The 24,669-nt window shown below is 37.3% G+C and overlaps 1 protein-coding gene across 2 annotated transcripts; it reads right to left on the reverse strand.

The window, feature by feature from the left end:
* Positions 1-817: 817 nt before the first annotated feature.
* On the reverse strand, positions 818-23,240 carry RTCA (RNA 3'-terminal phosphate cyclase). Of its 2 annotated transcripts, XM_082668507.1 has the most exons (11): positions 23,005-23,240; positions 22,806-22,906; positions 21,056-21,199; positions 18,195-18,318; positions 14,734-14,792; positions 13,146-13,287; positions 12,652-12,776; positions 11,442-11,500; positions 5,346-5,440; positions 4,083-4,187; positions 818-1,192 (listed from the first exon to the last, which is right to left on the reverse strand). In XM_082668507.1, exons 1-11 carry the CDS (start codon positions 23,047-23,049, stop codon positions 1,091-1,093), a joined length of 1,101 nt encoding a protein of 366 aa, XP_082524633.1. In that variant the 5' UTR covers positions 23,050-23,240; the 3' UTR covers positions 818-1,090. The 2 variants fall into 2 exon arrangements, with proteins under 2 accessions (XP_082524633.1, XP_082524634.1); XM_082668508.1 differs by lacking the exon at positions 23,005-23,240 and having other exon boundaries at positions 21,056-21,214.
* Positions 23,241-24,669: the final 1,429 nt, after the last annotated feature.

Below are 24,669 nucleotides of genomic sequence, written 5' to 3' on the forward strand. Positions count from 1 at the left end.
TCCAAGGCCACAGAAATCACTGACAAGAATTACGATTATGTATGTGGAGTAGTTATTTTCATTACACCTTTTTATACAGACTAATTCTGCACTTTCTGAATGTTTTATAATATCATCTTCTGGATCTGTATCTTGTACTATGTTTTTTTTGTTTGTTTGGGTGTTTTTTGAATTTTATTTTATTTTTTTATATATCAGGTTCTTATTAGTTAACGATTTTATACATATTAGTGTATATATGTCAATCCCAATCTTGTACTACGTTTTAATCATTACCAGATTAAGTCCAAGACAGAACTAAGTCTGAATGAATTCCTCACTATACTACAATATGGCATATTTAGCTGTTACATAAAACTAGTTTCATTTGAGTCACAACCTCAACTGCCTACAGGGACCAGGAAGTAATCTAAATGTGGAACAGGCTAGGTGTAAGACAATAGAGAGTAATGAAAAGAATTCTGTTCTAAAGGCAATTATTTTTTTAATACTATAAGCCAAACAAAAACATACCTGGGGCTGATTTGGCCAAATTTACTAGGGTTGAAAATTTGCAATTCTCATTGTTTAGCTTTCACAACATATTCAACAGATTCAAAATCAGTATCTACCAAATACCCACTAGAAAGAAGATACATATAATAAGACAATGCTTATTAAATGTTATTGTTGACACAGCAAGTACATGTGTACAAAGTTGTCTCATTAAATTTTACATGAGATTCTAGTAGTGATTAGAATCATACACAAATTACAGATCAAATCTACATCCATAAATTAATATACTATATCAAAAATAAAAACACACTTCAGGTGAAAAGAATATTTTATTTCAATACTTTAATACTGAAATCAGCTATCATACATATTCACCAACTCTTAAACTTCGCTGTCCCTATCTATCTCAGAAGACAGTCAAAGTGAGATTAATAGGACGAAGCAGTCCCAGCAAATCTAGAACTTTCTGTATTTCATCTCTAAATTTAAGTCAGGTCCTTTAATAAGTTACTGCTTATTCATTGTTCTATATAATATTTATGAAATGATTAGTGCAATACATCATTGAGGTATCATTTAAGAGGCAAATACCCTATAGATTTGGATTTGTCATCCCGATTCCTTGGCACTCAATAATGTAAGTATCTTTAGAAGCATCTTCTTCATCTTCTGATTTCTTCACAGTAAATTTAGCCTGAAACCAGAAGAGCATTTAGTATATAAATAATATGAAAAGCGATAGAGGGACGAGCCCACAACTCCAGCTTAAATAGGCAGTAGTTAATACCAAACTCATTTTATTGAAGCTAGAGATACAAAGATCAAATGACTCATGAGAAATTCAATGGCCTATATATAAAATATTCTGTTCCAGAAGGATGGTCCTTGTTCAGATGTATACATACCTGTGGAGTTCTGTCAGAATATACAGCCTGGGCCCTACTCCATACCCACTGAATCAGAACCCCCCAGGAGTACAGCTTAAGCAAATATAAATTTTTAAATCTCAACTGTTAATAATAATGCATCTCTACTACCTACTTCCTAAAATTTTTCTAAAACATGGCACTGAAGCATTTATACTTCTTTTATCTTGTCAAGTACAGAAATACCCTTTAATTCCCTCAAATTTTCTTGCTAATTTAATTCCCTAAATATACTATTTAAAATACCTAGTTCAGAGCAGAAAGGTAGAGGGAGGTAACAATTAACATCTTCATTCATCTTTATTGGGCTTAACGTATTTTTCACTTAACTAATTCAAGTTTGGCTTTGAAACATTTGACCTCTATCATTATTTGTGGAAACATGAGTTTTTAAAAAGCAAATGTATTCATTCTAAGAAAAGTGAATTAAAATCAAAACAACTAAGTAGGCTGACTGAATTTGTGACAAAGGGATTTCAAGTATGCCTAAAACCTTTTGATTCTCTGAAATACAATTTGAAAACCACTACTCCGAAGCCCTGTTGAACTGTAATATTTACAAATTATTCCAGTTTCACTATTATGTGGCAGTGCACTGACACACTGGACACTGAAAATTACTGTTGAATGAATAAACACTGAATCTGAATTCTGAGCTAGACAAACAATTTATACAGTATATATATTTTTCTCAAATTATAAGCACTATATAAATATGAAACACAGGTAACAATTATGGAAATCATTTCTAGCCTATATATAAACCTACTGAAAACTACAAAAATTTAGAGTTGGAAGGAGCCATAGGGACTACAGCACACTCTCTGACCTTACTGATGAATTATCTGCACTGAGACACAGAATGATGAAGCACCTTTGCCCCAAATCACTGAGTTAAAACACAACAAAGCTGAACAAGAAACCAGAGCTAAAAATTCCAGTTCACGGCACTTTCCACTGTGTATTCACTTCAAATAACATGTGAGTGTCTACTATGTGCAAAGTACTGTAGAAAGAATGAATACAGGGCTTCCATGGTGGCACAGTGGTTAAGAATCTGCCTGCCAATGTAGGGGACACAGGTTCGATCCCTGGTCCGGGAAGATCCCACATGACGTGGAGCAACTAAGCCCATGTGCCACAACTACTGAGCCTGTGCTCTAGAGCTCACGAGCCACAACTACTGAGCCTGCATGCTACAACTACCAAAGCCCACACGCCTAGAGCTCATGCTCCTCAACAAGAGAAGCCACCGCAATGAGAAGCCTGTGTACCGCAATGAAGAGTAGCCCCGCTCGCCCCAACTAGAAAAAGCCCATGTGCAGCAACGAAGACCCAATGCAGCAAAAAATAAATTAATTAAATAAATAAATTTATTTTAAAAAAAAGAAAAGAATGAATACAGCCTTGTCTCTGCTATCAAGGAGATCACAGTCTACGTGGGGAGACAAATAGTAGTTACAAAATACAGCATAAGTAGAATAATAAAAAATACAATTAACTATCTTTTGACATCAAATATAATTTGCCTTTGCCTCCTATCAAGCCTTTTCCCACAATTTAACCAAAATCTACCTATCCTTTCTAATAACAACAAAAAAAGTACATATTATTAAGAATCATACAAATAACATGTTAGGAGTAGGGCAACCGTGGCTTTGAGCTTGGTACACCTCTGTAATGCTTAATTTCTTAATACTACTATACATTATTTTTATAACTTTTTAAAATACTTAAGGTCAGCACCTTCCTTCATAAAATTCTGAGTTATAAATTTCATAGTATTTTACAAAATTACATTATAAAGACTATGGCAAAATGGAAATATGCCACACATTACTGAAAAAAGCAAGAAATGAAGCTGTATGCATTAACTGCAAAAAAATGCAAAGAGAAACAATTTTAAGAGAGGAGGAGAATACCTAAACGTCAAGAGTGGTTTTACTGGCAAGGGGGAGTTAGGGACAGCTTTTTTCCTCTATTTTCTAAATTATAAATCTAGGGAATTCCCTGGTGGTCCAGTGGTTAAGACTCAGTGCTTTCACTGCGAGGGCCCAGGTTCGATCCCTAGTCGGGGAACTAAGATCCCACAAGCCATGCAGTGCAGCCAAATTTTAAAAAAAAAAATTATAAATCTACTTTTCTGAAGCTGAAAGGACTGGTAAGTGTTAGAAGTCCAGCAAATACTCTAGTCTACCCCAATAAAATCACAAGAAAATAAAATAAAACATTTAAAATTTTTATATAAATAATTTAAGTTTATAGCCCACTGCAAACCCCTTGTGATTTGATTTTATAGTTCCCATTAAAACATCTTCACTTACTGGAAGGCAGTACCTACCACACATGAGCTTAGATGTATGCTCTCCCAGTTTGCTCAAAGCTCAGTCCTGCCACTAAGAAACTATCTTGAGCAATTAATTCCTCTGCCTCACTAGACTCATAAGTAAAATGGGATTAATAATAAATAGCCACCTAAAATGGTCATGCAGAGTGAGACAACTCAGCTTCACTGCTGAGCGAGCTCAGTGCCTGCCACATAGGAAGTGTTCACCGAATGAGAGCAATTACAATTACTATTAAGTTTTCTGTTGATTAAAATGTGACTCCAAATTGGCCAAAATGAAAATCAATTACTCTTTCTGATAGAATACTCACCTTTGCTAGTTGTTCAGCAAAATGTATAGCCGTTTGGGTATGGAGTGTAACTGGTCCTGTTTTTATTCTGGAAATTCCACTGGCTAATGCCATGAAAATGATCAGCTGTTAAAAAAAGAACAAGAAGAAAATTCTCACACATTTACTAATATTTGGGGTTAAAATTCTACTGCTTTCCATATGAAAATACTATTGATACTAGAAATCAACATAGCTAAAAAAGAATTTCTATTTCTTTAGGTTTCCAAAAGTCTTAAGATGATACAAAATCTGTGTTACCAAAAGTTTGTGGTATAGCACAGAAATGCTTAGTAGCAGATCTCAATATAGATTTTTAAAATTAATGTTTAAGAATATAGAGTTAAAAGTTAATAAATTTAATCAGACCAACTATCTTTGCAAGCTATTATATATAATATGAAAGTTTCTTCCATACTCTAGAATTACAACATTTTAACACATAAATAAATACACTAATACAGAATTACTGGAGTGTAGACTAGTAAGAAGGAAGAGACTAGAAATAAGGAAAACTGTCTTAAGAAACTGGTCAAGAAATCTTGAGTAATACATTTCTAAACACAGACATCTGATTTGCTACTAAGGAGAAAAAACTATGGTAGAAAGGAAAATCTATCAAGACAGTGCACCATAAAAAGACTGTATTTGGAAATATTCACTAGCACTTCTCAATGTGAGTAGATATATTAAGTTTGAGAGGTGTATGACACATCCAAGCAGAGATGTTGACAGGCATAAGAAATATTATGAGCATGCAGTTAAGGAGAAAGGTCTGGGCTAGTGATATAAATTTAGGAGCTGTCAGCATACAGATGGTACTAAAGCCATGAGACTGTACAAAATAACTGAGGGACTGAATACAGATAAACAAAAGAGCCTAAGCCAAGGGCTCTCCAAAATTTACAAGCTGAGAAGAGGCAAAAAACAATAACAAACTTGCAAAGAGGCTAGAATGTAAGGTTAGCGAGATACAAAGATAATAACAGTATTTCAGAAAGCAAGCGAAGAAAGTATTTCAAGAAGGAAGGAGTGCTCGATTGTGCCAAATGCCGTAGCCAGGTCAAGTAAGATGAGAACTGAAATTTATGGTATATAAATTCCAGAAAAATACCTAAAAAATGGATTGAACTAGGACATACCAATCAGTGTCTGAAAGTCAGTGACTAAAATTTATATTCAATCTAATTGCCCAATATTTGAATCTAATAGGCTTGATGGTTTTTATCCTAAAAGTGTCATTACCTGGTCTTGCAGATACTCATCCACAGCACCGCCATGTCTAAGATTTGCTAACAGCATTTCAGCAGCTTCAATTCCAACCTTGTCTGCATTAACACCTACAACAGGCACAATGTAAAAAAAACTAAATTAATTACTAAGAGGTAAAAAGTTTAATATATCCCAGTTAGCACTGGTGTAATATCTTTTAGGCCTCTGAACTCACCCAATGCAACCTTTAGGATAAGATCTTCATGTATATTTAATCTTCTGAGAGCTTAGCATATGCAAATATTTTATTAAATGCACAAGTGGAAGAAAAAACAGGCTGCTTTGGCCCTGTTTAAGAAGTACTAATTATAGGGGGACTTCCCTGGAGGTCCAGTGGTTAAGACTCCGTGCTTCCACTGCAGGGGGCACGGGTTCTATCCCTGGTCAGAGAAGTAAGATCCTGAATGCCACACGGCGTGGCCAAAGAAAAAAAAAAGAAGTACTAATTATAAAACCAATTTACAACTAAGTTATGACCCTATAACACTACACCTTGATTTCAAAATTTTAAATTTGCAATTCATATATGCTACAATTAGTCGGCAGCCGATTCCATTAGAATTAAAGGATTTTTTTTTAAAGTCAGATAATTTTCATCTAAGGAAGAACAGATAAAAATTCTCAGATCAAATATCATAAAGTTTTATTCCTTTAAGATTTGAACTATTTATTTATTTATTTACTGTGCCACGCAGCTTACAGCAACTTAGTTCCCCGACCAGGGATTAAACCTGTCCCCTGGCAGTGAGAGCACGGAGTCCTAACCACTGGACCACCAGGGAATTTGCCGGTATCACCTAACTTTGAAAGTAAGTCAGAAAATTTATTCCCATGTTCTACTTCCTACTTCTCTACACATACCACAAGTATTTGGTACAATGCTGAATACAAAATAAGTCCATCAGAAGTAGTGGAATGTCAAATGATTCTTTTTATTTACTTTAAACTAAATGAAACCTTGGCTACAAATGAAAATGTCCTTTGAAAAATGAGAATGTAGTTATTTTTTATTTTATATTTGGAAATTCATTTGACTATATGTATGTCTTGATAAAATTTACCAGAATAGGGGAAATCAAATTTTAACCATTTTTTCCCTTACAGCAATTATTATAATAATATAACAAATTAAACTATCTTCACAACATCAATCAGGCAAGTATTTACATGACTGAATGAAGTGGTTTGGAATATGTATGAATCTTGACTTCTTGGGTAAACCACTTTGCCTTTTCCATCTCTTCTTCCAGATGGAGATGGAGATGATAATTCCTAAGTTGCAAACTTGCTAAAATTAGAGATAATATTTATAAAGCTTCTATTACCAAGACTGGTTTATAATAAGCTATTAATAAAAATAGTTAATATTGAGTACCTACTATGTGTGTACCATACTAAGTGATAGAAACTGGTTCCTTTGCTAAGGAGACATCAGAAAATACTCATATATAAGAGTATTTGAGGATAAGTGCTAAGCTCTATGGTATAAACTATATATCCAATGAGATTTCAGAAAAGGAAATTATAGGTTCTAGAATAACTTGAGAAGGTTTCATGGAACATGAAGGACTTAGGTGAGACCTTGAAGAATGGCTAAAATTTGCATGGAGGATGTGAAGGAGAAGGAAGGAATTCCTGGCTTTGTATCAATAGTATCAGAGGGCAGTAGACACACTAAGGTTTCTCTGTGTAGGGGCAAAGTATTTCTCAGAGCCATTCACATTCCTTCCTACCCAGCCGCCTTGAGAGCGAATAATGGTATGAATGGATCTAACATAATTACCACCTATTACTAGCGGTCTGTGGCAACTGAACAAAATGAAGTAATTATGAGAATTTTTCTTATTAGTATTATGTTCTAAACAAAAGAGCAAAATCCTAGTTTCTTCTGAAAACTTAAGGCTTTTCTGACAAATACTCTTCTGATATTCTAGAGGTTTCTTAAAATGGTCTCAATTTTGATGGTTTATAACAAATTAAAATGAATATTCAATGATTCGGGGTGTCTTCTAGCTTATTAAAAGGACAAAACTATAAAATAGTTATCAGGCTGAACAGAGAAAGCTAAAGGACTGATTATAGCATCAGAGAGATGCCATGAATTACCACATATACTGAAGGAGGAAAAAAAGTGCTTACTACAAGCTAGGCAGTTTCCATACATAAGAAATAGGATTGATAAACCAGAGTCATAATTCATCTTAGCAAATTGATTTGTCCCATAGTAAAGAACACTAACTGAAAGATGAGAAATCAACGAATACACAGATATTCAACTATGTAAACACAAATACATTCTGTACATATAGCAATCATATAAAGTTGGAAGGGATTTTTATACATAGATAATGGTCCAATCTCATTTTTCAGGTAAGGAAAGCGCAGTCACCATGTAAGATAATGACAGACATAGGACCAAAACTTAGGTCTTCTTGCTCTCAGTTTAGTGCTCTCTGTTATAATACACTGCCTCCATCTAAAACTGCAAGATTCTCTCAAAAAAAAAAAAAAAAACACAAACAAACCTCACCTTTGCAACAGGATTAAAGAATGTTATAACTGGAAGGATTTCAGATATTCTTCAGGCTAACTCTCTCACTCAATAGATAAGGAAACTAAGGTCAAAATAGTTTTAGTAACTGAGACAATGACAAAAACATGACTAGTTACAACCTACTGCTTCTAATACATATGGTGGTGTGCACAACCAGCCAATGTTGCTTCTGATAATAACGCTTAAACATTAGGATTCAGAGTCTAGTAATTTTCTAGTTAATTTAAATCAGAAATAAAAAGGGGATCTGGATATTGGGATCCATGACATTCTCTGAGATGCTTAATATATAGACTACCTAGACTAAGAGAGAAGACCCCAAGGTCTTTGCAATTGCTAATGACATCTCCTTTGACTTAAGTGCCTGACAGGAAACAAGGGCAGGCACCAGAAGGAGTCAGGCAACCTCAGTAAGTGTTGCTGCTCTATCCTCTATTCCCTCCTACCACTATAAGTCTAAAAATAAGTACTGTGCATTCTACATGAGTGTTGTCCAAAGACAACTTCAAAGTAAAAACTCTCATATGACAAAGTGAAAAAAAATGTTTATGGAATATTAGGAAAGAAACGTTTTCAGGGCTGTCAGTAAAGTTAATTCCAAGTACTGCTCTTAACAGAGTAACGGTCCCTTTATGATGTCAATACAACATATCCAAAACTATCTTCTACCCTGGCAAACTAACTCTACCTCCCATATTCACAAGTTTTAAGTACTTCCAGTTACCCAAGTTAGAAATCTAGAAGGTCATTACACTGCATCCCTCACCCCCCATTTCCAGCTAATCACCAAATTGTCTATTCACCCTCCTAAATACCCTTATATCAGTACTCATCTCTCTAGACTCAGTCCCTGCATTTCCTTGGTGTAGGTCCTCACCATTTCTGACCTGGATTGCTGTTAACAGACTCTTGTCTTCCTGCCTCCACTATGGTTTTCCTCTAATCCTCTACACAGCTATCAGACTAACTTCCAAAGACCTGGAATTACATCCCTCCTTAAAATCTTTATGTTTTCAGGATGAAATCCAAACTCCTTTATAAGGCCTATAAAGCCCTTCAACTATCTGTTGACCTCTCTAACCTCATTCTCTGCATTGACCCAGATCCTGTACTCATCACATATGGTTCTAGTTGCCCAAACACAGAACTACACTTTTATGTCAGCACTTTCCTTTGTCCTTCTTCCTTAGCTCTCACTTTTCTATCTGGCTAACTTCTACTTATCTACAGAACCCACGGGAGGATCACTGAATGGCACAAGACAGATTTGGGGTCAATCAGCCCCCAAAGAATAAGCTGTTCTTCTCCTGTGCTCCTATGGTGCCCTGGGGATAGAACAATCACAGCACTGGTCTGTCTCCTCTGCCAGACTAAGCCAGGAGGCAGAAATGGCGACTCTTACTTCTGAATCCTTCATACATAGTACCTGGCACATCTTGGTACCCAACGATAATACAAACAAACTAAACTCACATTCCACCCAATGCCTGCCAAGCACTTACTACTTGTAACATAGGGTCCTAGTCTCTGCTTTATATTTTGCATTATCTTTGCCCTCTCAAGGCTTAAAGACATTGCATGTAGCGGCTCACTGATCCATGCTGATTCCTCACTGCACCTAACAAGTAATGAGTATACACTAAATATGTTTTTGATCACTATTTCTCAAATTTTATAATACCTTAGAGAGCTTGTTCAAACAGATTCCTGGACCCCACTCTCAAAGATTCTGATCTGATACATGAGGTGGGCCCCAAAATTGGTATTTCCAGCAAACTCTCAGATGATACCCATATGCTACCTGTCCGCCAACCACACATTGAACAGCACGGTTTTAAACAGAATTCATTTATGTCCAGTCAACCAAAGGTGTTGATTTTACCTATTCTATTACACTGGTTAGATTTGACACCCAACTGTATCTAGATCAACCAACTGAGCAGACTAAAATTACCTGAAGTTTTGTATTCAGCAGTAATAATGTGGTTAAATGGCATAGCGAGGGTAAGCATCTTTTAAAGATGCTACAAAGTAGGAATAAAGCAATCAACTGCCACACAGTGAAAAGTTCAATTAGAAGTTGCCTCAATGGCAAAAGTAACTTTAAATACTAACCAACAGATGCATACATGTATCTACTCTCCCAAAGATACCAAATACTACAGAAATTTCCCTTTCACAAAAACATTCAGTATTTTGAAATCAACACTGTAATAACTGATGCAGGGAAGAACCATCAACAGATACTAAAACCACTGGATGAAAGTTGTATTCAGAGAGGATGATCAGATGGTGTCAAAGTATTATCCCAGAGTATTTATTAATTATAATGGGAAAAGGTGAATTCCCTGGTCCAGTGGTTAGGGCTCCATGCTTCTATTGCAAGGGGCACGGGTTCAATCCCTGGTCGAGGAACTAAGATCCCACATGCTGCGAAGCATGGTAGAGACAGGCAGGCAGACAGACAGATAGGTACGTAGATAAATAAATAAATAAGGAACCTTTATAGCAGACATACCTGGAGAACACCACCTTAACCAAGTGATCAGTGAGCTGTACTGATAAGGGGCATACTGACATTACATGTACCCTGATGTGATACAATAGAATGTACACAAAGTCACCTGTGCAATATTCTCACTAAAAATGTTTAACCTGAATAAATCTAATCATGAGATAATCAGACAAATTCAAATTATGGAAAATCCTATGAGAAAATGGCCTGGACTTTTCAAAAGGTAAATATCATGAAAGGAAAAAAAGGTGAAGAGACTATTCTGTGGTTTAAAAAAAAAAAAACTAAACAGACATGACAAACAAATGCTGTGTGTGCTCAAAAACAAACAAACAAGCAAACAAAAAACCCCATTCTGCTCTAAAGAATATTTTGGAGGTATCTGGTTATGTCTGAATATAACAGGGAACTTCCCTGGCAGTCCAGTGGTTAAGACTTCACCTTCCAATGCAGGGGGTGCGGGATCAATCCCTGGTCAGGGAGCTAAGATCCCACATGCCTCACTGCCAAAAAGCCAAAAAATAAAAACAGAAGCAATATTGTAACAAATTCAATAGAGACTTTAAAAATGGTCCACATCAAAAAAAAATCTTAAAAAAAATACATATATAATAGATTCTTTGGGTATAAAAATGGTAATGTGATTATGCAGATACTATTCTTTGGATGGACACGCTGCAGTATTCAGGGGTGAGACTTGGTACCTGCAACCTGCATAGAGATGGTTCAGAAACACACACAACACGTAGCTAAACGTTCATAACCAGTGAATCTAGTGTATGGATATTCACTAATCATTCACCTTCTCTATAAGTTTGAAAATTTTAAAAGCATAAAGTTGGGGGAAAGACTGAAAATTTAATTGACTCTAAAATAGAATCAGTTAACCATATCCTTTCAAACTTGTTATCCATCATTCTACAACATCCTAATCCTGACAGATAATTAAAGAATTGTACAGTAGCACTGAGAACAGTGGACCCCCTTCATTTAGCTATACCTCGTTTACCAAGCGCTGATCCAGCGAACAAACAGCCAGTGGATGTCTCAGCAATAATGCTATATAGGGAAAAAAAAGTATTACTATCTATGCTATAAATATTCCAAAATTACATGCAAATACAACACAGGAGAACAGTGACTATTAAATAAGCAGAATTAGATCTGGCTAGTATATTACAAAAGTGAAAGTCTTCATATAGAGAGCAGCATGATTAGCATTCTCCATCTTCATCAGAGTAGAGTATCTTTCAGCACTTTGGACAAGAAGTCACACTAGATTCTAATCCACTCATAGGTAAGGAATGGCCCTCCCAGAAGTCTTGTCATCAGCACTAAGGGGTACCATTTCAAAGGCATACTGCACTCATTATCTTAAATGAAAAGGTCTTTCGACAGAGATGTTTGGTTTTGTTTTATAGTTTTTAGATAGTATTATCATACAAAGAAAATGCATTTACTTTAAACCCTTTAATAGAAAATCTGAAAAAGAAAGCTTAAATTTAAATATCCACAAAAGATACTTTTATTCTTCAAAAATATTAATTAAAGCATTTTTATAACACATAAATCAATAACTACTAAATGGATTAATATACTATATTTCTTTTTTAAATAGATCTTTGCCGTATCTAATATTTACTTGTAAACTGATTTCACATTTGAGATATAGAAAAGCAACTGGAAATATTTCTCTTAGGATCATCTTCAAAGGCTAACTTTTTTTTTTTTTTTTTTTTTTTTTTTTGTCGTATGCGGGCCTCTCTCCCGTTTGCTGAGCACAGGCTCTGGACACGCAGGCTCAGCGGCCATGGCTCACGGGCCCAGCTGCTCCGCGGCATGTGGGATCTTCCCGGACCGGGGCACGAACCCGTGTCCCCTGCATCGGCAGGCAGACTCTCAACCACTGTGCCACCAGGGAAGCCCAAATGCTAACTTCTGATTAGCTTAAACATTTAAGTTCGCTATATAAACAAAAAGGCTCTTATAATGTAATAAAAGGTAAACCATCCTCAGAAAAGAAATTCAGAATAAAATAATCATCATAATTCATCATACTGTTGTTTTAGGTAGGAATGCCCTTAAAAATATATCTTCTTAAAACTACAAATTTAAACAAACAAAAAAAAAATGACAAATCTTTAATTAAAATAGAATAATTATTTCAGGGCTCTCTCAACTAACATCTAGGAAAAAGTATATTGTCTCACATTATTCCATTTCCATTGCCAAAAGCTTGGTCTTTAGTTTCCTGAACAGGCTGGATGTTAACATACAGATCCCTAATCTCCTTTCTGATGCATCTTACGGCTGCCGCTGCCATATCTTTTGCTACCTATTTTGGCAAGACAAAAAAATAGAATAAAATAAATTAATGATTATTTTGACAATTGCTTTCAAGCCTTCAAAGACATATAATTAATAACTTTTACATACATCTTATAAAAACACAATTTTCAACAGTAGAGAACACAGAATTTTAAGAAAAATTTTTAATGAAAAGATTTATTTAAAAATTAAGTTCTTTCAATAATTTCAAAATTTAGATGATATAATACTTATCAAGACATACATACACTTCTAAGATCATCTAGACAACTTTATTTTTTATTACTTTATTTTTTTTAAATTTTTATTGGAGTATAGTTGATTTACAATGTTGTGTTAGTTTCAGGTATACAGTAAAGTGAATTAGATAGCTTACTTTAAATGGCAAAACACCAGCAACAAAAGCTCTTCCATATATCTTAGTCACAGAGCCACGGTCAGTTAAATTTATTGGGTTCAACTGTTTAACTGGCGACATGCGGATAATCACTTCACCACCTCCTTTCGGGTAGTAGCCCCTATGAAAAGTATCATGAATACTTACATAAACTGATTGCACGACAAAAATAAAGCTCAATACAATAAAATAACATGTGAGTGATATCCAACTATATAATTCATGTTTGAAACTTCCAAATAATGTTTTAGATCTGTGTTGTCCAATATGGTAGACTCAAGCTACATGTGAATAAATGAGTATTAATTAATTAATTAATCTATTTATTTATTTATTTAGGACACACAGCTTGCAGGATCTTAGTTCCCCAACCAGGGACTGAACCCACACCCTCAGCAGTGAAAGTGCAGAGTCCTAACCACTGGACCACCTGGGAATTCTCTATTTAAATTTAAATTTAATAAAATTTAAAAGTTAACTCCCCAATCCTACTAGCCACATTTCAAGTGCTCAATAGTCATATGTATCAAGTGACTACCATCCTGGACAGATAAGGAACATTTCCCTCAGTACAGGAAGTTCTATTCAACAGTGCTGTTTTAGACTTAAGCTACTTAACGGTAGGAGCTTGGTCTATTTTGTTCCTGCTATATTCCAGTGCCTAAAACAATGTCTGGCACATAGTAGGTGCTCAATAAATATATGATGAATACTTAGTAGCTGAACCACTAATAAAATTTCAACTCAAATATTTAGTGTCACTTATTCTATAAGAGATGCTGAGAACACGCAGATGAGAATGACAATGCTCTTATCCACAAAGAACTCCCCATCTGGTAAGATGGGGCTCCACATATAATCTACTAGGACACAAGCCAGGCTGTAAGCAGGACTACAAGAGAGATGTAAATAGGAACTCCAACTGAGGCACAGTCACTGACAATTCACATAAGAAATTACAAGTTTCATTTTCAGAAAACGTAGGATTTCCAATTTTTAGGAGAGCAGGGGAAGAAAAACATGAACAAAGATATGGAAGTCTGAAGGCACAAAGTATGTTTAGGGAATGGCAGCAATCATGTAGTTAGAATATATGGAGGGGAGGGAGGATAAAGCTAGAAAAGTAAATTGGAATAAGATTGCAAATCACTTAAATGCTACAACAAGAAATATGGCCTTTTTACTATGTGGCCTTACAGAGGGAAGGGAAGCCTTACAGAGAAATAACCTGAATGCCCAACATGTCTCTTAGAAAAATAATTCTGGTTGCTCTATGGAACAGAATCCCTTTTATGACCCTGCAGTGCCCATTCCAGTTGTCTGCACACAGTGAGCACTCTGTCTGTGGTGAGCATGGATAATTCCAGATATAAAGGTGCCTCAGTGTAGCAATTCCCTTTCAAGTCCCCATGCCTCTGCTGCTTACTGTTTTTAAGCCACGAAGTACTATTACTTCCTATAAGATACGTATTAAGTGGGTTACGGAATGACAGTTCTCCAAGATCTAACTTTTCCACTATTTTTAGCACAAGTAGTGGGTCAAAGGGTTAAGAAATAAGTAACTTACCTCATTTTAATGTCACAATTAAATGTGAAACCAAATTTTTCAACAATTGGCTTGAAAACCTGAAAAAATCAGTTTACTGTTACTTTAATCACCAATATTCATTGTCAGCAAGTATATTTAGTAAACAAAAGTGCTCTGCACTGAAGTAGTAAAGAAACACCATGGATAAACAGTGATATAAAAATGTGTAGGCTAGTTCTATTTTTCAAATAAAATAACTGACGTAGCTAAAATCAAAAGTTTAACATTTAATTAATCAGAGCTGTGCAAGTCTATCTAATGAAAAAAAAAAATCAGAACTCAGGAAACTTGATCCTAGCAGTTTTTAACTCCAGAGGCCAGTATTTCCTAACCTTCTCAATATAGTGTACTGTAAGAAATTAGGGGGTGTTGAATAGCATTCCATTCTGCGTTCTCAGTTATTTTTTATATAGTTGAAATCTCACCGCATACACAACATTTTATACATTTTTCCCCATTTAACATTATAAACAAAAGCATTTTCCCAACATTATAAAATTCCTCCTAAAAAATATTTGAACGACTTCATGGCATTCTAGCATAATTTACCTAACCATTGTCCAAGTTTTCATTATTACATAATTATGTATATTATATAACAATAATTATAGTATATAATGCTGTGCTCCAATACCTTTAACATTATCTTTTGCTGCATTTCGCAATATTTAATTAGAGTCATTTCCTTGAAGTGGTATTACTAGGTGAAGAGAGATTAACTTTAACTTTCATTATACATCCTATCAAACTGAATTTTAAAAGACTGTACCACCTATTAAAATGGCAAAAAAATTTTTAACTGAAACCTGAGACTATCAAGCGCTGGGGAGGATGAAGAGCTGAAACTCTCCTACAGCGCTGGTGAAAATGCGAAACAACGCAGCCACGTTGTATGCCAAAACAATTTGGTAGTTTCTCAATAAAGTTAGACATAAACTTACGATTACAACTGAGCAACCCCTCTGTAGGTATTTACCCAAGACAAATAAAAACTTATGTTCAGATAGAAAAACCTGTATGTGTTTATAGTGGCTTTACTCATACTTGCCAAAAACTGGAAACAGTCCAAATGTCCTTCAACTGATGAATGGATAAACTGGTACTGATAAACAAACATCCATATAATAGAACACTACTTAGCTTTTATTGCTGATACAAGCAACATGGATGACTCTCAGATGTATTTTTTTTTAATTTATTTATTTTTTGGCTGTGTTGGGTCTTCGTTTCTGTGCGACAGCCTTCTCTAGTTGCGGCAAGTGGGGGCCACTCTTCATCGTGGTGCGCGGGTCTCTCACTGTCATGGCCTCTCTTGTTGCAGAGCACAGGCTCCAGACGCGCAGGCTCAGTAGTTGTGGCTCACGGGCCTAGTTGCTCCGTGGCATGTGGGATCTTCCCAGACCAGGGCTCGAACCCGTGTCCCCTGCATTGACAGGCAGATTCTCAACCACTGCGCCACCAGGGAAACCCTCAGATGTATTTTTTTAAATTTATTTTATTACAGTATAGTTGATTTACAATGTTGTGTTAATTTCTAGTATACAGCAAAATGATGCAGCTATGGGACTTCCCTGGTGGCGCGGTGGTCCAGGAAGATCCCACATGCCACGGAGCAACAAAGCCCATGCACCACAACTACTGCACCTGTGCTCTAGAGCCCGCAAGCCACAACTACTGAGCCCACGTGCCACAACTACTGAAGCCCGCAGGCCTAGAGCCTGTGCTCCGCGACAAGAGAAGCCACCGTAATGAGAAGCCTGCACACCACAACAAAAAGTAGCCCCTGCTCACCACAACTAGAGAAAGCCTGCGTGTAGCAACAAAGACCCAAGGAGGCAAGAATAAAATAAATAAATAAATAAATTTATTTATTTATTTATTTAAAAAAATGATTCAGTTATACATATATATGAATTCTTTTTCATATTCTTTTCCATTATGGTCTATCACAGTAGGACCTTGTTGTTTATTCATTCTATTATATAATAGTTTGCATCTGCTAATTCCAAACTACCAATCCATCCCTCCCCCATCCTACTCCCCCTAATCAGATGTATTTTAAGGGAAAAAAACAAGACTCAACAGGCTATATACAGTATTATTCTTTTATATGACATTCTGAAAAAAAGGCAGAACTATTAGAGAAAACAGATCACTGATTGCCAAGGGTGGAGGGGTGGGATTGACTACAAAGAGGGATAACGGAATTTTCTACAGTAATTCTCTATCTTGATTGTGGTGGCTGGTTCACAATCATACATCAGAAATCACAAAACTGTATGCTACAAAGGGTGAATTTTAGTATAAATAACCACACCTCAATAAACCTGGAGAAAAAAAGATGATACCACTTTTCTCTCCCACTAGTTGTATAAGCATGCCAATACTGAATTTTATCATTCTAAAAATTTATAGTCAAATCATGGTATTTAATTATTTTTTAAAATTTTATTTTATTGTGGTAAGAATATTTAACATGAGATTTATTTTAAGAGTACAACACAATGTTGTTGACTATAGTTACAATGTGTACAACAGACCTCTAGAGCTCGTTTATCTTACTGTACTGAAAAGTTATGTCCGATGAATATGAACTCCCCAATTTCCCCCTTCCCCTAACTACCATTCCATTCTTTGATTCCATGAATTTGACTACTTTAGATATCTTATATAAGTGGAATCATGCCAGTACTGTCTTTATGTGACTGGCTCATTTCACTTAGCACAATGTCCTCAAAGTTCGACTGTGTTGTCACATATTCTAGAATTTCTTTTATTTTTTTTAAGGCTAAATAGTAATCCACTGTATGTATATACCATATTTTCTTTATCCTTTCATCCATCAATGGACATTTAGATTGTTTCCACATGTTGGCTATTATGAATAGTGTTGCAATGAACATGGGAATGCTAATTTCTCTTGGAGATTCTGATTTCAACTCTTTAGGATAATACCGAGAAGTGGGATTGCTGGCTTATATCGTAGTTGTATTTTTAATTTTTTTGAGGAACCTCCATACTGTTTTCCATAGTTGTTGCACCGTTTTGCATTCCCATCAACAGTGTGCAAGCGTTCCAATTTCTCCACATCCTCGCCAATCCTGTCAAACATAGTATTTAATTCTTACTTTGAGTTTTTCTTCCAAATCATAATCCCTGTATTCAGAAACTAACAGACTTATATAAGTAATATAATACAAATACAAGTAATATAATGTATATAATAACTGAGGCTTTTTAAAGAATTCACTATGAGCACAGTTCTAAGATACAACACGCAATCTAAAATAATTATCCTTTCCCACAACATAACGAGACACCATTAAGAAATTAAACAGCTATGTACACAAAAACACTCAGGATATATTTAAATAGAGAATGGAGATTCAGAATACTATGTGAGATCATCTTAGTTTACCAGTAGCAACAAAAGCCCTTACCATGGCTGTGTAATCAATCTGTGGTGCCATTTCAGCATTAGTTCCACCTTTCAAACGAAGTTCTGATGGACAAGCAGCAAAGAGAGCACAGGGCATTGAGACCTGCATCAAGAGGCATACACTCCTAAGGAGAAGGCAGAACAGGCTTAGCTGCATTTTCTTTTTAAAGTCTCAAGAGAGAGACATAACTACATATCACCATTAGCTGAAGCACAGACAACTGAGAAGGCAGGTACACGCCCTCAAGTTTAAAGTTAAAAAACACTCCAGTGACTGAATGATAACATCCGATTAGTATTTCGCAGTAGAAGGAACTGGCCTTAAATGATAAGCAAATCTGGGTTTGAATCCAATACTAAATACATTAGCTGTGTGATCTTAGGTTAAGTCCTAACACTTTTCTTTATCTTACAAAGGAGTAAAAAAAAAAAAAATTAATTAAAGCATCTTTACAACGTTTTTACAAAAGGATTCTTAAAAGTAACAGTTTATGAAAATGCATTCAAAACCATCAAGGTCTAGAAATATTCTAATGATTGTATCTGAGTCTCCACCATGCACAAGGCATCGTTCCAGATATTAAGATACAGTTCCTCTTTGTTATAAAGCACAAACTAACACACCATTGTAAAGCAATTATACCCCAATAAAGATGTTTAAAAAAAAGAAGAAAGGGCTTCCCTGGTGGCGCAGTGGTTGAGAGTCCACCTGCCGATGCAGGGGACATGGGTTCGTGCCCCGGTCCGGGAAGATCCCACATGCCGCGGAGCGGCTGGGCCCGTGAGCCATGGCCGCTGAGCCTGTGCGTCCGGAGCCTGTGCTCCGCAACGGGAGAGGCCACAACAGTGAGAGGCCCGCGTACCGCAAAAAAAAAAAAAAAAAAAAAAAAAAAAGATATAGTTCCTACCATGTTGGCATCTGTGGTATGATAGAGTAATGTTTTACAAAGACTGATAGCCAAATATTTTACATGGAAAAAACTGTTAAGGAGATAATCCCTACCATAACTCACCTCTGTTTGGTCTTTATAGTCAAATAATGTGAGAAATCACAAGAAATAATTATAGAATATGTAGCATTTTATAAAATGAAACAGTCAGATTTTCTAATTGAGCTGTTATCGCCCTTCTCCAAAGTCAAGGGAAAACAATCATATTAATACATAGACTGTAGCTTGAAAAGGAGCGCAACATAGCCTCTACATACCAAAAGATAGCCTTTACTTAACTTTCTTATAGCAATGATGCAGGTGTACTGAGTTAGACAGTCTCTATCACTGATAATGCATGTCATTAATTCAGTAAATATTTATTGACTGTATAATGTGTTAGGCATTATAAGAGAAAATGCATGCAATATAATCCCTGTTCTCAGGAATTGAGCCTAGGAGCAAGTGAAAAAAACGTGGAAATGTTCAGTTTACTATAAACCATAGGTTTACAACTACTGAACTTCTGTTTATTCCCTGAGAAACCCAACACAGCTAAAGTGTCTCTCTTCCATTCAATAAAATCAGATTCTAAGAAGACTAAAGAAAACCTTAATATTAGAAGAGTAAGGAATTGCAAAGACAAAGGTAGACATGAGAAAACACATGGTACTGTAATCACAGTTAGGGATGAAAATGTTAGAATTCAAATAAATAAGATGTGTTTTCTGACTAGGAACAAGCTTGTTTGAGTCTACTGAATGAAGCTGGATTATCAACCTTCAACTCACTGCCCACACGTTCTAGTGGATTAGAAGCCAGAAGGCCTAGATTCTAATTCTACCTCTGACCCTTACTCTATGACCTCTGGTTTATCACTTAACACCAGAGGGTCTTCACTCTCTCATTCACTAAGTGGAGGAAGGGTTGGAACACATGGTTTCTATCTTCTCTCCTGTAGCTTCAAAATTCTATGATTCTGTGTTAATTTTTAGATAGCTGATTAACTATAACTCTTTCCCCCCTTTTGTACCAGAGAATGCCCCAAATAATAAGCTGACTATAAAGATATCTCAAAATGCTTTAATCCCCTTAAGAAAGTTCTCATTTGGCAAACTTCACTTTAGGCCTAGCAGCAAGCCCCTTTTAGCAGAAGTCTATTCACATCATAATTCAAATCTCAATCATCACTAAACATTTTAAGCTAAAAAAAAATCATAATTTTTTTGAAACAGTCATTTCTGAAACAAACTGGCATTGGGTTTACAGTACTATTTCTTACTTTACCAGATTTCCTAGTAAATGGATAGGATGTTGATAAAGGATGCTGCTTACAATAACAATCAGCCAATAACACAGAAAACACAAAAACTGCTCTCCATGTTTTACCAATAAAAGGAGGGGTTCTTGGAAAGGGATAAAGGCTCAATTTAATTGTTAAATATCCAGTTTTCAATGGGGAGGAAAAGCCAAGATCATATATAAAAATTTCTAAATAGGGCTGTATAAGTATCTATTAAAAGATAACAAAAATACCTAGACTAAAAGTAGAAGATGGCTCATAATTTGCTGTAAGCCAAGAACTAAATATGCTACACCACAAAGACTACTAGCACTATAGAGCATGAAACTACAGTTGTTTTCAGATATTCATTTTCTAAGTAATAAAACTAAAGAAACAAATACGCTATACTACACATGTGAGAAAATTCTAGATAGGTATAGCAACAGCTACAATTAGGAAGCAATTAGGTATCTGAGACTTTACACAGTCTCTAACCCTAAAAGGTAAGTGTTTTATCTCCATTTTAAAAGTGAGGAAACTAAAGCTTCAAAGAGGTTAAGCAACTTGTCCAGTAAGTGGTAGTACCTGCGTGTGCATCCAGGTCTAATTCCAAAACCCACACTTAAATGGAATGTAAGTGACACATACCCTGCTGTCTTGGTATCTGCTGTGTGGACTCCACCTTTGATCTTCTCTGGCGTAAACATTATTTCTGTTGAGCCGATTTCTGCCCCCTCCAGTTGCCCATCACAGAAATCTCGAATCATTTCCAGTCCAGATAAATGCTGAGGCCTTCAGGTCATAATACTGCATCAAAACGTGTGCATTCAGACTGCCTATATCCCCACTTTTTATGACACATTTACAAAACTTCAATGGCAAGAAAACAGAAAGCTCTAACCATAGTAAGTGCCAGAGCTTCCTTTTGGCTTTTTATGCACGTAGACTACCTGCTGGTAGGCATTATTTTAAGGGTTCCTTCCAGACCAGTTATTTTAACTATAAACATATATGCTGATAATATTGTTGCAAATTGTAAGTATGCGAAAGAGGAAAACTAATAAAACTACCTAAGTGCCACCAGTCTCACTTGCATTTCACTGAATAATCTATGATACCTGCTGGGCTGAACTGTGTTCCTCTAAAATTCATATGTTGAAGTACCTCACAATGTGACTGTATTTAGAAATAAGGCCTCTGAAGAGATGATTAAATTAAAAAAGGCTGTCAGGAGTGAGCTGTAACCCACTCTCACTGGTGTTCTTACAAAAAGAGAAGATTAGGACATACCAGGGGTGCCCATGCACAGAGGGATGAGCATGGGAAGAGGGGGCAAGAGGGTGGTCACCTCCAAGCCAAGGAGAGAGGCCTGAAACAGAATCTTCCCTTATGGCCCTCAGAGGAAACCAACCCTACCAGCACCTTGATCTTGGACTTCCAGCCTCTAGAATTGTGCAAAAATAAATTTCTGTTGTTTAGGCCACCTAGTCTGTGGTATTTTGTTATGGCAGCCCTAGCAAACTAATAAAATACCTCACACAGCCTTAATGAATTAATTTCCCTATTGGTGAAATGGGTTACTGCAAACTACTGCTGTGACAGAGAATTACTATTCACACATATCAGTAATTGCCTTTTAATAATTTCAACATGGAGTGTGGATAAAAGACTAAGAGATAGTTGATCCATTATAATGAAATATATAAAAAGTACAAGGAATCAGTCTGTCTTCCCCCTGGGTCCTCTTCTAACAGGTGCATATACCTGACACTTAAAAAATAGTGGCATGCCTAGCTTCCCAGACAGAAGAAACAAAGTCAACTGTCAACATTTTCCCCTCTCCTACAACTGATAATCCTGGTCGTATCCACAGCTTCCTAAAGGTCTGAATGAAAGCTGGAATGACACATCTCAGGGTCCTTCTGAGACTATAAAACGTGCGGCAGCAGAAAATGCACTGGTTAAAAAGTGGGGTTTCCTCCGGCCCTAGAGGCTGTTCTGCCCTGATCTACCTTGCCCGCTGCTACGAGCTCTCCGGGTACTTGGAATGCCCGATGAGGCGGGGAAACCGTTTAAAAGATAACTCATTAGGAAACGAGACAACTCTAGCCAAATAGAGAAAACATGGGCCTATTTTCTGAACTTGCCCCTTGAAACTTTCAAGGGCGCACAAGCCCGGCTACGCCTAACCGCCCAGCCCCGAACAACGTCCCGCCGCCCCTGCGGCCCGGCTGCTGAGTCCTCAACCCTGGGGCCGGCGCATCTTCCCAGCATCACCGCCGGGCTCCAGATTCCAAGCCCCAAGACCCTCCCCCCATCTCCCAATGGCCTGTCCCCCGCCCCGAGCCCCCAGCCCGCTCTCCAACCTCCAGTCCCGCCGCCTGGCTCCCCGACTTACCTAAGGCCCGGCGTGCTGCGGCCTGCTCGGATCTTCTGCACCCGCAAGGGGAGGCCCAGGAGACAGCTCAGAGCCGTAGACACCCTCAAGATCTGCCCGCCCTGGTGCGGAGAGAAGAGAGAGAACATCAGATGAGCAAGCTCTGTGCCGCAGCCCGGACGGCAGCCGCAACCCGCCAGGCCTCGGGCTCGGTACTCACCCCTTCCATGATGCTGCCGTCCACCTCGACCCGCGGGCCCGCCATGGGGGGCGTCCTGGGGCCTGGCCAACCGCGACTCAGCCTCGGCCCGAGCGGGAGGAAGAGGAGACGCAGGGTCCTGCCTCGCAACTCCGGAGGCGCTCTCCTCGCTCGGGGTCGCTGGACTCCGCGTAAAGGCGGAGGACGCGCCGGCTCCGGGAACGCCCCACCCAAACCAAGCCGCTCTGCGTGCAGAAGCCGGGTTCGCCAGGCCCACAGCCAGGGCGCATGCGCGCCGCGCGGCGCTTAAAGAGGCGGCACCCATAAAATTCCAGCAAACGGGAAGCTGTCCAGCAGGAGGGGTGGAGGCCGGGGAGGTTCCCTGGAGCGTGGAAGGAAATGTGTCCCTGGAAGACTTGCGCCCTGAACACAGCAAAACGCGCAGATTGCCGAAAGCCTCCCTTTCAACTCTAGTCGGATCCTCCAGTTGTCTCGCAGGCTTGTGCAAGCATCTGTGTTTATCTCTGTTTTCTCGGGGATCCTGCCGTACCCAGAACTGGAGACTTTTAGAGCTGAAGATGTAGGAAAGGTCCCTGCAATGCACCGACCACCTTCTCTCTGGTCGGGTTTGCCTTCTCTGCAGCCTGTCCCTTAAAATGTGTCCCTGGTGCATTGATGATACCCATGAGCCTCTCGTTCTTCGTGTGTGTGTGTGTGTGTGTGTGTGTGTGTGTGTGTGTGTGTGTGTGTAGAGTATTATCTCTTTTTCTTCTGCTAGACACCATTTATTTGGGGATGAGTAGAAAAGGACAGAATCAGAATCAGTAATATAATGCTCAAAAAAGCCAAAGTTATGCCACCTTGTCCGAGAATGAGTGCAAGTTCATGACTGCAATGAACAGTGCCACTAACGTAATTCACTTCAGAGGAGGGCAGGAACGACAACCCGCTTCTTGATTCCGCTTGTGGTTCAGTTCCTACATTAACTGAGTACCAAATCATATGCAAGCCTCTAGGTAAGCAAAGAAGAGTAAGGTATTTTCTGCCTCGAAGTTATTGGAAGTATATTGTAGAGACTGAAAAGTGATAAATTATAATGTCATTCTTTTTAATGATAATAATGTACTGTACTTATCTTACAGTTAAGTAAAGAGGGAGCACCAATTAGAATATGATAAATCATAAAAAAAGTCAACATTTATTGAGCACTTAGCCACTGCATGCATTTACAACCTGCTGAAGTACTTACAGTTTTTACTCTGATTTACAGCTGCATGTGTTAAACAATTTGCTACAAGGCCACACAGTTAACTAGCATACTGTGTTATGAACCGTGCTGCTCTGATGTGAACACAATTGTCTCCTAATCCCAACATTCCACCACTTTTGTAACAGAGAAAGCCTGGGAATGCATATACTTTACCCAATCTCTGATACAAAAGCAGACAAAGATGACATGGAGAAGAAAAATTTATAAATTTTATAAATTCAGATGCACCAGGATCAATCAAAATATTAACAAATAAATCCAACAACGTTTATGAAATACTATATAGTATGACCAAATTGGGACTGAATATCATTCTAACATTAGAAAAATGTTATGATGTTATATCAAAAACCTAAGATCCCATTAATAGATGAAGAAAAAGCATTTGAAAAAAATCAAGATCTATTTATGATAAA

This window comes from Grampus griseus, assembly GCF_964374135.1.
Source record: "Grampus griseus genome assembly, chromosome: 1".
Taxonomy (NCBI): Eukaryota; Metazoa; Chordata; class Mammalia; order Artiodactyla; family Delphinidae; genus Grampus; species Grampus griseus.

Bases quoted from the DNA above. Each gene is read 5' to 3' on its own strand.
- RTCA (XM_082668507.1), bottom strand. From the start codon at position 23,049: ATGGCGGGCCCGCGGGTCGAGGTGGACGGCAGCATCATGGAAGGG. The intron at 22,907-23,004 runs GTGAGTACCGAG...TCTCCGCACCAG, and splicing joins ACGGCAGCATCATGGAAGGG to GGCGGGCAGATCTTGAGGGT. The intron at 21,200-22,805 runs GTAAGTCGGGGA...TATGACCTGAAG, and splicing joins CGCAGCACGCCGGGCCTTAG to GCCTCAGCATTTATCTGGAC.